Below are 14783 nucleotides of genomic sequence, written 5' to 3' on the forward strand. Positions count from 1 at the left end.
CTGGCATCGAGCAATAAATCCCTGGCATCAAGCATGTAACATCTAGCAATGAGAATGCACTGTAGGTAAGCCGCAGTTGTGTGGCATAATAATGTACAGTACAGTACAGTATGTAATGGGCATTACGGTGTGTGGCATAATGTGTGTCAAATAATGTGTAATGGGCAATACAGTACAGTACAGTATGTTGCCTAATGTGTAATGGCCATTATAGTGTATAGCATTCTGTGTAATGGCCATTACTGTGTGTACCATTATGTGTGATGGGCAGCATGGTGTGTGGCATAATGTGTAATGGGCATCACGGTGTGAGGCTTAATGTTGAATGGGCATCACGGTCTGAGGCATAATGTGTAATGTCTGTGTGACATGTAATAGGCATTACGAAGTGTGAGGTGCACCATGTAATGGGCATCACAGTGAGGGCATCACAGTTTGCAGTGCAATGGGCATTACGGTGTGTGGCATAACGTGTAATGGGCATTATGGCATGTGGTATACTAGAGTATGTATTGGCTGTGTGACATGTAATCGGCATTACGGTGTAAATTTTTGACGTGCACCATTGGAACGCACATTTTCTATTATCCCTGTTTTACAAACATTGGTCAAGCCCTGGCATAATGTGTAATGGGCAGTATGGTGTGTAGCATTATGTAAAATGGTCATTACTGTGTGTAGCATTACAGTATGAGTGTTGGCCATTATGGTGTGTGGCATTACTGTATGTGTAATTGGCATTACTGTACTGTACAGTACAGTATGTTGGGTGGCATTATGTGGAATGGGCATTACTGTGTGTGGCATTACAGTATGTGGAATGGACATTACTGTGCATGGCATTACAGTACTGTATGTGGAATTGGCATTACTGTGTGTGTAATTACAGTATCTCTAATGGGCATTAAAGTGTGTGGCATTTTGTGTAATAATAGGCGGTGATGGACATGTCCAGTGATTGACATGCCCCTGGAATGGTGCACCCCCTAATAAAATGGGCTACGCACACCTACTATACTGTACAGTATGCGCAGCAATGCTTACCTTCTTCATGGCGGATGGAAGCACAGGGACTGGTGTATTCAAAGGGGTAACGAGGACGAGGAGGGGTGGTCAGCCACTGATGTCTGTTCTGGACTGGCCCTGTAAAAAATAATAAAACACATTGGCCCCTGTGCAATACAGTATTGTACACGCATGATTACCCATCCACCAGCGCAGGGGATCTGGCGTTTACCTGCACTGTGTGAGAGTTACTCGCTAATTTGCATGACTACGAAGGGCTGCTGCAGGGAAACTACGCTAACTGCGCTGGGGAGGAGGGGGTGTTAAAAAAAAAAGCCGTGGACTGTTTTCAATAAAGTGCTGTGCCCACCACACTTGATAAAATAGACTCCACGTCAACGTGGATACTGGGGGTACTGTATGAACAGGTCGGGAGGACACTTACTGGCTGCCAAAGTTTGAGGTGACCTTCTGGGGCGTACACTTTCCATCCTCCTCTGAAGTCCTGAGTAAAAATAATTACAGTACTGTACATTACAGTATACTGTACTGTAGTGTCCTTTGAAACATTAGTTCACACACACTACTGTGATCACTGAGGTTATGGTAGAGTATACAGTATTGCAGTACTGTATACTGTAGATAAATAATGTCTACAGTAGGTCAAAACGTCGTGCATCAGACGTACCGCACGCCTCCACCCCCACCCCCTTTGTGCACGAGACGCAGAGCTACAGTACCTGACGGGGACATTACGGTAATTGTGCAGGGCTCCCGCGGGGACACTACGCTGACTGTGCTAGGCTGCCGTTGGCCGATGCTGACAGCGTCGCCCAACGGCACGGCAAAAAACTACACAAGTTCAAACACACAAACACAAAACACAATAAAGAAATGACAGGACTTACTGCTTAGCATCGTGGCGATGCTTGAGGGGGGGCCTGTAGCTTGCCCGCAGGGCAGGGTGCCCTGGTCTTGAAGCGGAGGCACTGTGGGAAAATGTCAAAAATGAAAACAAGTGCTGTTTACTGTTAATAAACTTACCGTACTCTTATTACTGTAAATAGGGCGGGGTGGCTTTACAAAAAGGCGTGGACTGAATTTTATAAAGTGCTGCGCCCGCCATACTGTACTTTAGAAAATCCACTTTGCTCCAAAGTGGATAGGACACATACCGCTGCGCATTCCCTGCTTACGGCTGTCCTGGATAGTGGTTGTTTCAAAAGGAGGCATTTGCCAGTGCAGTACCGGATGTACACTAGTACTGCCAGTGGCAATTGCCTCCTTTTGTGCATCAGAGGCATTGGCGCAACGCTCCACCCCCACCCCCCTGACATGGACACAACGCTGACTACGCAGGGCTGCGCTAGGCTGCCATTGGCCCACGCTACCAGCGTGGGCCAATGGCACGCCAAGAGAAGACACAATTAGGAGAGAAAGGAAAAAAAAACACAAACTCAATAAAGAAATGACAGGACTTACTCTCAGACGGAGCGGCTGAGGCGCTGGGGGCAGTAACGGCCCGCAAGGGCAGGGTGTCCTCGTCTTCAAGCGGAGGCACTGTGTGAAGATGAGAAAAATGAGAAAGTGTGCTGTTTAAATAAAGTTACTGTACTCATTACTGGGTTTACAAAAAGGCGTTGACTGGATTTTATAAAGTGCTGCGCCCGCCATACTGTACTTTAGAAAATCCACTCTGCTCCAAAGTGGATAGGACACATACAGTACCGCTGCGCATTCCCTGCTTACGGCTGTCCTGGATAGTGGTTGTTTCAAAAGGAGGCATTTGCCAGTGCAGTACCGGATGTACACTAGTACTGCCAGTGGCAATTGCCTCCTTTTGTGCATCAGAGGCATTGGCGCAACGCTCCACCCCCACCCCCCTGACATGGACACAACGCTGACTACGCAGGGCTGCGCTAGGCTGCCATTGGCCCACGCTACCAGCGTGGGCCAATGGCACGCCAAGAGAAGACACAATTAGGAGAGAAAGGAAAAAAAAACACAAACTCAATAAAGAAATGACAGGACTTACTCTCAGACGGAGCGGCTGAGGCGCTGGGGGCAGTAACGGCCCGCAAGGGCAGGGTGTCCTCGCCTTCAAGCGGAGGCACTGTGTGAAGATGAGAAAAATGAGAAAGTGTGCTGTTTTAATAAAGTTACTGTACTCATTACTGGGTTTACAAAAAGGCGTTGACTGGATTTTATAAAGTGCTGCGCCCGCCATACTGTACTTTAGAAAATCCACTCTGCTCCAAAGTGGATAGGACACATACCGCTGCGCATTCCCTGCTTACGGCTGTCCTGGATAGTGGTTGTTTCAAAAGGAGGCATTTGCCAGTGCAGTACCGGATGTACACTAGTACTGCCAGTGGCAATTGCCTCCTTTTGTGCATCAGAGGCATTGGCGCAACGCTCCACCCCCACCCCCCTGACATGGACACAACGCTGACTACGCAGGGCTGCGCTAGGCTGCCATTGGCCCACGCTACCAGCGTGGGCCAATGGCACGCTAAGAAAAGACACAATTAGGAGAGAAAGGAAAAAAATACACAAACTCAATAAAGAAATGACAGGACTTACTCTCAGACGGAGCGGCTGAGGCGCTGGGGGCAGTAACGGCCCGCAAGGGCAGGGTGTCCTCGCCTTCAAGCGGAGGCACTGTGTGAAGATGAGAAAAATGAGAAAGTGTGCTGTTTAAATAAAGTTACTGTACTCATTACTGGGTTTACAAAAAGGCGTTGACTGGATTTTATAAAGTGCTGCGCCCGCCATACTGTACTTTAGAAAATCCACTCTGCTCCAAAGTGGATAGGACACATACCGCTGCGCATTCCCTGCTTACGGCTGTCCTGGATAGTGGTTGTTTCAAAAGGAGGCATTTGCCAGTGCAGTACCGGATGTACACTAGTACTGCCAGTGGCAATTGCCTCCTTTTGTGCATCAGAGGCATTGGCGCAACGCTCCACCCCCACCCCCCTGACATGGACACAACGCTGACTACGCAGGGCTGCGCTAGGCTGCCATTGGCCCACGCTACCAGCGTGGGCCAATGGCACGCCAAGAGAAGACACAATTAGGAGAGAAAGGAAAAAAAAACACAAACTCAATAAAGAAATGACAGGACTTACTCTCAGACGGAGCGGCTGAGGCGCTGGGGGCAGTAACGGCCCGCAAGGGCAGGGTGTCCTCGCCTTCAAGCGGAGGCACTGTGTGAAGATGAGAAAAATGAGAAAGTGTGCTGTTTAAATAAAGTTACTGTACTCATTACTGGGTTTACAAAAAGGCGTTGACTGGATTTTATAAAGTGCTGCGCCCGCCATACTGTACTTTAGAAAATCCACTCTGCTCCAAAGTGGATAGGACACATACCGCTGCGCATTCCCTGCTTACGGCTGTCCTGGATAGTGGTTGTTTCAAAAGGAGGCATTTGCCAGTGCAGTACCGGATGTACACTAGTACTGCCAGTGGCAATTGCCTCCTTTTGTGCATCAGAGGCATTGGCGCAACGCTCCACCCCCACCCCCCTGACATGGACACAACGCTGACTACGCAGGGCTGCGCTAGGCTGCCATTGGCCCACGCTACCAGCGTGGGCCAATGGCACGCTAAGAAAAGACACAATTAGGAGAGAAAGGAAAAAATACACAAACTCAATAAAGAAATGACAGGACTTACTCTCAGACGGAGCGGCTGAGGCGCTGGGGGCAGTAACGGCCCGCAAGGGCAGGGTGTCCTCGCCTTCAAGCGGAGGCACTGTGTGAAGATGAGAAAAATGAGAAAGTGTGCTGTTTAAATAAAGTTACTGTACTCATTACTGGGTTTACAAAAAGGCGTTGACTGGATTTTATAAAGTGCTGCGCCCGCCATACTGTACTTTAGAAAATCCACTCTGCTCCAAAGTGGATAGGACACATACCGCTGCGCATTCCCTGCTTACGGCTGTCCTGGATAGTGGTTGTTTCAAAAGGAGGCATTTGCCAGTGCAGTACCGGATGTACACTAGTACTGCCAGTGGCAATTGCCTCCTTTTGTGCATCAGAGGCATTGGCGCAACGCTCCACCCCCACCCCCCTGACATGGACACAACGCTGACTACGCAGGGCTGCGCTAGGCTGCCATTGGCCCACGCTACCAGCGTGGGCCAATGGCACGCTAAGAAAAGACACAATTAGGAGAGAAAGGAAAAAAATACACAAACTCAATAAAGAAATGACAGGACTTACTCTCAGACGGAGCGGCTGAGGCGCTGGGGGCAGTAACGGCCCGCAAGGGCAGGGTGTCCTCGCCTTCAAGCGGAGGCACTGTGTGAAGATGAGAAAAATGAGAAAGTGTGCTGTTTAAATAAAGTTACTGTACTCATTACTGGGTTTACAAAAAGGCGTGGACTGGATTTTATAAAGTGCTGCGCCCGCCATACTGTACTTTAGAAAATCCACTCTGCTCCAAAGTGGATAGGACACATACCGCTGCGCATTCCCTGCTTACGGCTGTCCTGGATAGTGGTTGTTTCAAAAGGAGGCATTTGCCAGTGCAGTACCGGATGTACACTAGTACTGCCAGTGGCAATTGCCTCCTTTTGTGCATCAGAGGCATTGGCGCAACGCTCCACCCCCACCCCCCTGACATGGACACAACGCTGACTACGCAGGGCTGCGCTAGGCTGCCATTGGCCCACGCTACCAGCGTGGGCCAATGGCACGCTAAGAAAAGACACAATTAGGAGAGAAAGGAAAAAAATACACAAACTCAATAAAGAAATGACAGGACTTACTCTCAGACGGAGCGGCTGAGGCGCTGGGGGCAGTAACGGCCCGCAAGGGCAGGGTGTCCTCGCCTTCAAGCGGAGGCACTGTGTGAAGATGAGAAAAATGAGAAAGTGTGCTGTTTAAATAAAGTTACTGTACTCATTACTGGGTTTACAAAAAGGCGTTGACTGGATTTTATAAAGTGCTGCGCCCGCCATACTGTACTTTAGAAAATCCACTCTGCTCCAAAGTGGATAGGACACATACCGCTGCGCATTCCCTGCTTACGGCTGTCCTGGATAGTGGTTGTTTCAAAAGGAGGCATTTGCCAGTGCAGTACCGGATGTACACTAGTACTGCCAGTGGCAATTGCCTCCTTTTGTGCATCAGAGGCATTGGCGCAACGCACCACCCCCACCCCCCTGACATGGACACAACGCTGACTACGCAGGGCTGCGCTAGGCTGCCATTGGCCCACGCTACCAGCGTGGGCCAATGGCACGCTAAGAAAAGACACAATTAGGAGAGAAAGGAAAAAAATACACAAACTCAATAAAGAAATGACAGGACTTACTCTCAGACGGAGCGGCTGAGGCGCTGGGGGCAGTAACGGCCCGCAAGGGCAGGGTGTCCTCGCCTTCAAGCGGAGGCACTGTGTGAAGATGAGAAAAATGAGAAAGTGTGCTGTTTAAATAAAGTTACTGTACTCATTACTGGGTTTACAAAAAGGCGTGGACTGGATTTTATAAAGTGCTGCGCCCGCCATACTGTACTTTAGAAAATCCACTCTGCTCCAAAGTGGATAGGACACATACCGCTGCGCATTCCCTGCTTACGGCTGTCCTGGATAGTGGTTGTTTCAAAAGGAGGCATTTGCCAGTGCAGTACCGGATGTACACTAGTACTGCCAGTGGCAATTGCCTCCTTTTGTGCATCAGAGGCATTGGCGCAACGCTCCACCCCCACCCCCCTGACATGGACACAACGCTGACTACGCAGGGCTGCGCTAGGCTGCCATTGGCCCACGCTACCAGCGTGGGCCAATGGCACGCTAAGAAAAGACACAATTAGGAGAGAAAGGAAAAAAATACACAAACTCAATAAAGAAATGACAGGACTTACTCTCAGACGGAGCGGCTGAGGCGCTGGGGGCAGTAACGGCCCGCAAGGGCAGGGTGTCCTCGCCTTCAAGCGGAGGCACTGTGTGAAGATGAGAAAAATGAGAAAGTGTGCTGTTTAAATAAAGTTTCTGTACTCATTACTGGGTTTACAAAAAGGCGTGGACTGGATTTTATAAAGTGCTGCGCCCGCCATACTGTACTTTAGAAAATCCACTCCGCTCCAAAGTGGATAGGACACATACCGCTTGCCACGCTTCCACTTGATGACAAAAGTGCCCTTTCCCTGCTCCTCCTCTGACGTCCTGTGTAAAAATAACATTTACAGTATACTGTAGTGTCCTTTCAAACATTAGTACAGTAAAGTACAAGTACTGTATTTTATTATCCCACCACGCTCTAGTGCACGGGTGTCAAACACAAGGCCCATGGGCCAAATCTGGCCCGCAAGACCTCGACATGTGGCCCACGCAGCCTTCACCTACAGTATTACAGCATTCCCGCCAGACAATGTTTGTACCGTCATGTGATCAGGGACATCATCCATCAGACTTTGGCCTGGGTAATTTGTACCCCCTACCCAGAGGCGTAACTAGATATTTGTAGGCCCCATAGCAAAAGTTTGTAAGGGCCCCCTATTTAGCAACTGATGGTGATAAATGTGTGTAAAACATATTACTTAGGCAGTAAAGATGGGCCCCCTTAAGCTCTGGGCCCCATAGCAGCCGCACCCCTTGCACCTATGGTAGTTACGCCCTTGCCCCTACCCCTTTCTCTCGGCACCCCTGATAATACCACACAGTAATGCCCCTTACACATGACACATGTTATTAATGTCCTTACTGTATAACCATAATGCCCCTTACACATTATGCCAACCTTTATTAATGCCCTTCATACACATAATGACACACACAATGCCCATTACACATACTGTACAGTACAGTACAGTACTGTATGTTGCACATTATTAATGCCCGTATACACATGACACACATACAGTAATGCCTGTTACACATACTGTACAGTACTGTATGTCGCACATTATTAATGCATTTATACTGTACATGACACACATACAGTAATGCCCCTTAGACATATGCCGAACACTATGGCACAACCAACCCACCCACAGACAGCACTCGCACAGCCGCTAACACTGTGACCTCTGCCTCTGCTTGGATACAGATGTTTCCTCATACAGTATATCTTGACTCAATAAGCCATGCAGCTCCTGGCCAGTTCTGCTAACGTTGGGTGCATTTTTTGCTGAAAATTCATCTTACAGTATTTGCATTGTTATGTGACCAGGACACACAAGGAGCTTCCCATGATTAAAATGATATGCAGCATGCCTATACTGTATTTTGTGTGCGACTGTGGCTGTACCTGCATACAGAATGCTACAGTACTGTACTGTATGTTACAGTGATTTCCATGATTACACAATTTATATGCAGATACAGCCTCACTCACACACAGAACATAGGCATGCTGCATATCATTTTAATCAGCAGAAGCTGCTGATGCCCCCAGGCATTCCAAATGCCCTAGGCAATTGCCTAGTTTGCCTATGCCTAAGGCCGGCTCTGACTGTACCATGGGCTAGCCGAATATACAGTACAGTACCTGTATACTGTAGTAATTTAAAAAAAAAATACTGTACAGTATACAGTACTGTGTGCTGCATTACCTAATACAGTATTTGCGGATATGCCCTTAAAAATGGTGTTTCGGGGTAATTATTACTGTATCTGCAAATATTGGGGAAGATGAAGAACTGGCCCTTTGAGGGTGACCAAACTGCTGATGTGGCCCCGGATGAATTTGAGTTTGACACCCCTGCCCTAGTGGATGTTAGGGCATGAAATACCGTTTCGCCTGTCAGTACATGGCGGATCCCCAAAACACTGGAAAACACCATGTCGACCTTCTGAATGTTGATATACTGTAATGCTTGTGTCAATCTAACCACATGTCCACCTTGACCCATGTTGGCCTAAACACATGTAGACCTTGCTGTCTGTTAACCTATGGGTGTCGACACAATGCTTGTCAACCTACAGTAGTTGGTACTGTAGGTACAGGATCAGTACACAATCTAAATACAGTACAGTATGCTGTACAGTAGAGTTCAATGTAAAGTACCTAACAGGAGTAGTGTACAGTACTTACTGGCGACGGAACGGCGCAGGGCCTCCAGCTTCGCAGGCTGCCTTGTGACTAGGTCGCTCCATTTTCTTTGGAGCGACCTAATCCTGCGCAGCCGGCAGTACTTGCGCATTATTATCCTGCGCGCATCCTTATAAGCATTGCGCTTCTCCCGGTTATTGCTCAGAGGCTTGTCCCGGCAGCTAACCAAAATGATCAGCTCGGCGTAGCTGTAACGCAGCCTCCGAGCAGAATCCATTTTGGAAGTGAACACTCCCCAGCGCATGACACAAAACGCAGTACACATGGTAGTCAGTAGGCTAAAGTAATCAATCCAGGAGACATACTGTACAGTACTATACAGTGAATGGGTTTCTTAACTTTAATAAAATTGTGTCTTCATACCGTACAGTACAGTATATGGGAGGCCTCTTACTGTATTAATTTAATTTAATAAACTGTGCGTTGTAGGTTTTTTAGTACTCAATATACGTTACTACAGCATACTGTACTTTATTTTGTTTTTAGTCCTGCGAATTTTTCCGTTTTCAGCGGAGGGCTTCCTTAATCAGTTATTGCAGTTTAATGTAGTCTCTGGCGCATATTTGTTCTGCGAATTTTTCCGTTTACAGTGGAAGGTATCCGTATGCGGGTCCCCTTAGTTTTGCGAATTTTTCCGTTTTTAGTGGAGGGCTTCCGTTAGTAACACAAATTTGTTCTGCGAATTTTTCCGTTTTTATAGTGGAGGGCTTCCGTAAGTAGTACTCTAATGTAGGGACAAAAACTTGAATGATGGGACTTGCTGTGTTTGACATGTGACCTGTGTCGACATGTGACATGCGTGGAAGGCGGCCACCATTACAGTATACTGTAGGCAACATGGCGCACAGAAACAGGAACTTCTCTGATGCGGAGCTCCTGATTTTGCTGCGGCATGTGGACAAATCCTTGGCCAGTAATGCCGAGAAGCACAGCGCATACAGGAGCGCAAAGGAGGAGATCGAGGAAGTCCTGCACAGGGAGAGGAGTATCCTCTCGCTGCAGAAGAGGTGGAGTGACCTGCTTCGGAGACAGCCAGATAAACTGGCCAAATTGAGGGCCAAGCTCAGCAGAGGTACTGTACAGTACATGACATTAACAAAATTAAAGTACATTAGTACTGTAGTACAGTATTTACTGTTATAGCGGGTATGGATAATTGGATAGACACAAACGCAAGGGGACGCGGACACCTGTGAAGCCCGCGTGGGTAAGCGTTTATCTGTACAGGTATCCGTGTCCCCTCGCGCCCGGTGCTCGCTGGGCTCGGTGGCTCGCTGCGCTCGCCACACTTTCTGTTCTGAACTCCACGGCGACGTGGATAGTGGGGTTATGAAAAAGTCGTTGGACACGTAACGCCGCCCCTCGTGGGCTCGCTGCGCTCGCCACGCTTCGGGTCGGCGTTGATAGTGGGGGTGGTTTACTGTGAAAAAAGGGAATCGGGACATCGGTCAGAATGAACTGAGGTCTACAGTCATTAGGTCGACCCCACTAGGTCGACTTGCAGGAAGGTCGACATGGGCCAAGGTGGACATGTGATTAAATTGACACAAGCATTACAGTATGTCAACATTCAAAAGGTCGACATGGTATATTCCAGTGTTTTTGGAATCCGCCATGTGCTGACAGGCAAAACTGTATTTCATGCCCTATCATCCACTAGGGCAGGGGTGTCAAACTCAAATTCATCCGGGGCCGCATCAGCAGTTTGGTCACCCTCAAAGGGCCGGTTCTACATCTTCCCCAATATTTGCAGATAATGGGAACGCCCATGAAACGCGGGGCGTATGCATAGGGTAATGAGGCTAAGTAACCCCTCACGCCCCTCTACGCCCCCTGTGCGGCGTGTAAAGAATACGTGCGGCGAAATCGCCTGCACATGCGCAGAGTGACCTCTGCACATGTGCAGACGATAACCATCGGCGGGACGACCGCATGCGGAGAAATCTGCACCGATCAGAATAAGGCCCATTGTCTGGCGGGAATGCTGTAATAGGTGTGTTGACCAAATAAAATGTCGACCTTGACCAAAGTCGACCTAAAACCATGTCGACCTTGCTTTCTGTCGACCTAGTGGTGTTGACCCAATGCACTAATGTTTGAAAGGACACTACAGTATACTGTTAATGTTATTTTTACACAGGACTTCAGAGGAGGAGGAGGAGGGAAATGCAGGCCGATACAGCCCCCACCGCCTCAACAAGCGGCGCCGCTCCATCTGAGAGTAAGTCCTGTCATTTCTTTATTGAGTTTGTGTATTTTTTCTTCCTTTCCAACTTGTGTCTTTTGTTGGCGTGCCGTTGGCCGAGGCTGAGGGGACGCAATGCACTTTTCTAGTGTCCATGTCGACTGTGTCGACATTCAGTCAACAATAATGAAAAACTCGATGGTGAACTTTTTGAATGTTGACCATACCCATGTCGACTTAATAATTTAGTTTTCCTAATGACCATGTCTCCCTAACCCATGTTGACCTTCAGTCATGTCGACCTTCATGCATGTCAACCTTCAGTGGTCGACCTAATGCTTGTAGACCTAATGTCTGTCTTTCCTATGACCCATCTTTGTTTGCTACTACAGTACAGTATACAGGTTGAGTATCCGGTATCCGGACATCCCTTATCCGAATGATTCCAAAAACCGTGGTTTTTGGAATCATTCGAATTTTTTTTTATTTTTTATTTTTTAACCCCTAACCCTCTTTTCATACTTACCAAGTCCCCGGGCGTCCACAGCAGGCCTCCGGCATCTTCTCCAGGGTCTCCAGCGGTCCCAGGAATGCATTGCGCGAGTGTGTGCGCGCGCCGGTGACGTCACCAGCTCCCGCACCCATAGACCTCACGGACACTTGTCCGTGTAAAAGCATGTACAGTATGGGGCCGGGCAGCTGACATCCGGCGATGTCAGATGCCCGCCCCCAACACATGCGTCACAGCCTCATTACCATGCGTACGCCCCGCGTTTGCATGGGAACGCCCATGAAACGCGGGGCGTATGCATAGGGAAATGAGGCTAAGTAGCCCCTCACGCCCCTATCCACCCCCTTTGCGGCGTTAAAAAAAATTGTGCGACGATTTCGCCTGCACATGCGCAGAGTGCCCTCTGCACATGCGCAGATCGAAAACATCGGCGGAACGGCCGCATGGGGCCGTTACCGCTTAGATCAGATTAAGGGCCTGTATACTGTATTTGTGAAAATCTGAAAGTTTTCTTCAAATGTGATGACTGGATTCCCCTTTTCAAAGCTGCATACTAGAGATGCCAGTTCACCCTCCTTTCTGTAGTGTTAAGTGCAGACAGATAATTTGATTAAGGGTCGCTATAAACCTGGACTGCATTGTCTAAAAAGGACATTTACATTTGAATCTTGTATCTGTGAAAGGAAAAATCACACTACAGTATTAGCCTCCCCACTCCAAGTACACTAACTCATTAGCATTTCTATCTGGTAAAGCTCCACCACCAACCCCCACTAATGTATTGTCGTTTATAGGATACTGTATTTGTGAGAAACTGAAGCCAACCTTCCCTCGATGATTTAAATAAAAATTAAAAGACATGAAATGTTAGCATTGAAAAATGTTGGTTGGTTTACAGTATTTAGCAAAATATTTTGTCAAAAAGTTATACTTCTGTGTTGGGGAAATAGGGACACTCGCGCGAGTGCCCGAAAAGGGGACGGGGCGTATGCAAATGAGGGCGCAGCTTATGCTAATTAGCCGCAACCTCATTTTCATACGAGAATAGACGCTGTGCAAAGGAGGCACAAAGGAGGCACTTGCCAGTGGCAGTACAAAATCCGGTACTGCACTGGCAAATGCCTCCTTTTGAAACAACCACTATCCAGGGCAGACGTAAGCAGGGAATGCACAGCGGTATGTGTCCTATCCACTTTGGAGCGGAGTGGATTTTCTAAAGTACAGTATGGCGGGCGCAGCACTTTATAAAATCCAGTCAACGCCTTTTTGTAAACCCAGTAATGAGTACAGTAACTTTATTTAAACAGCACACTTTCTCATTTTTCTCATCTTCACACAGTGCCTCCGCTTGAAGGCGAGGACACCCTGCCCTTGCGGGCCGTTACTGCCCCCAGCGCCTCAGCCGCTTCGTCTGAGAGTAAGTCCTGTCATTTCTTTATTGAGTTTGTGTATTTTTTTCCTTTCTCTCCTAATTGTGTCTTTTCTTAGCGTGCCATTGGCCCACGCTGGTAGCGTGGGCCAATGGCAGCCTAGCGCAGCCCTGCGTAGTCAGCGTTGTGTCCATGTCAGGGGGGTGGGGGTGGAGCGTTGCGCCAATGCCTCTGATGCACAAAAGGAGGCAATTGCCACTGGCAGTACTAGTGTACATCCGGTACTGCACTGGCAAATGCCTCCTTTTGAAACAACCACTATCCAGGACAGCCGTAAGCAGGGAATGCGCAGCGGTATGTGTCCTATCCACTTTGGAGCAGAGTGGATTTTCTAAAGTACAGTATGGCGGGCGCAGCACTTTATAAAATCCAGTCCACGCCTTTTGTAAACCCAGTAATGAGTACAGTAACTTTATTTAAACAGCACACTTTCTCATTTTTCTCATCTTCACACAGTGCCTCCGCTTGAAGGCGAGGACACCCTGCCCTTGCGGGCCGTTACTGCCCCCAGCGCCTCAGCCGCTCCGTCTGAGAGTAAGTCCTGTCATTTCTTTATTGAGTTTGTGTATTTTTTTCCTTTCTCTCCTAATTGTGTCTTTTCTTAGCGTGCCATTGGCCCACGCTGGTAGCGTGGGCCAATGGCAGCCTAGCGCAGCCCTGCGTAGTCAGCGTTGTGTCCATGTCAGGGGGGTGGGGGTGGAGCGTTGCGCCAATGCCTCTGATGCACAAAAGGAGGCAATTGCCACTGGCAGTACTAGTGTACATCCGGTACTGCACTGGCAAATGCCTCCTTTTGAAACAACCACTATCCAGGACAGCCGTAAGCAGGGAATGCGCAGCGGTATGTGTCCTATCCACTTTGGAGCAGAGTGGATTTTCTAAAGTACAGTATGGCGGGCGCAGCACTTTATAAAATCCAGTCCACGCCTTTTTGTAAACCCAGTAATGAGTACAGTAACTTTATTTAAACAGCACACTTTCTCATTTTTCTCATCTTCACACAGTGCCTCCGCTTGAAGGCGAGGACACCCTGCCCTTGCGGGCCGTTACTGCCCCCAGCGCCTCAGCCGCTCCGTCTGAGAGTAAGTCCTGTCATTTCTTTATTGAGTTTGTGTATTTTTTTCCTTTCTCTCCTAATTGTGTCTTTTCTTAGCGTGCCATTGGCCCACGCTGGTAGCGTGGGCCAATGGCAGCCTAGCGCAGCCCTGCGTAGTCAGCGTTGTGTCCATGTCAGGGGGGTGGGGGTGGAGCGTTGCGCCAATGCCTCTGATGCACAAAAGGAGGCAATTGCCACTGGCAGTACTAGTGTACATCCGGTACTGCACTGGCAAATGCCTCCTTTTGAAACAACCACTATCCAGGACAGCCGTAAGCAGGGAATGCGCAGCGGTATGTGTCCTATCCACTTTGGAGCAGAGTGGATTTTCTAAAGTACAGTATGGCGGGCGCAGCACTTTATAAAATCCAGTCCACGCCTTTTTGTAAACCCAGTAATGAGTACAGTAACTTTATTTAAACAGCACACTTTCTCATTTTTCTCATCTTCACACAGTGCCTCCGCTTGAAGGCGAGGACACCCTGCCCTTGCGGGCC

The 14783-nt window shown here is 48.5% G+C and overlaps 1 protein-coding gene across 1 annotated transcript in view; it reads left to right on the forward strand.

Moving 5' to 3' along the window:
- LOC146059475 (uncharacterized) overlaps nt 1-14783 on the forward strand; it is a 105292-nt gene that overhangs the window by 87113 nt on the left and 3396 nt on the right. Inside the window, exons 6-8 of the mRNA XM_083171729.1 lie at nt 11205-11285; nt 13100-13177; nt 13647-13724. Of these exons, the coding sequence (XP_083027855.1) occupies nt 11205-11285; nt 13100-13177; nt 13647-13724 (237 nt within the window). The remainder of the gene's footprint in view (nt 1-11204; nt 11286-13099; nt 13178-13646; nt 13725-14783) is intronic.

This window comes from Crinia signifera, chromosome 1 (assembly GCF_055691185.1).
Source record: "Crinia signifera chromosome 1, ASM5569118v1, whole genome shotgun sequence".
NCBI lineage: Eukaryota > Metazoa > Chordata > Amphibia > Anura > Myobatrachidae > Crinia > Crinia signifera.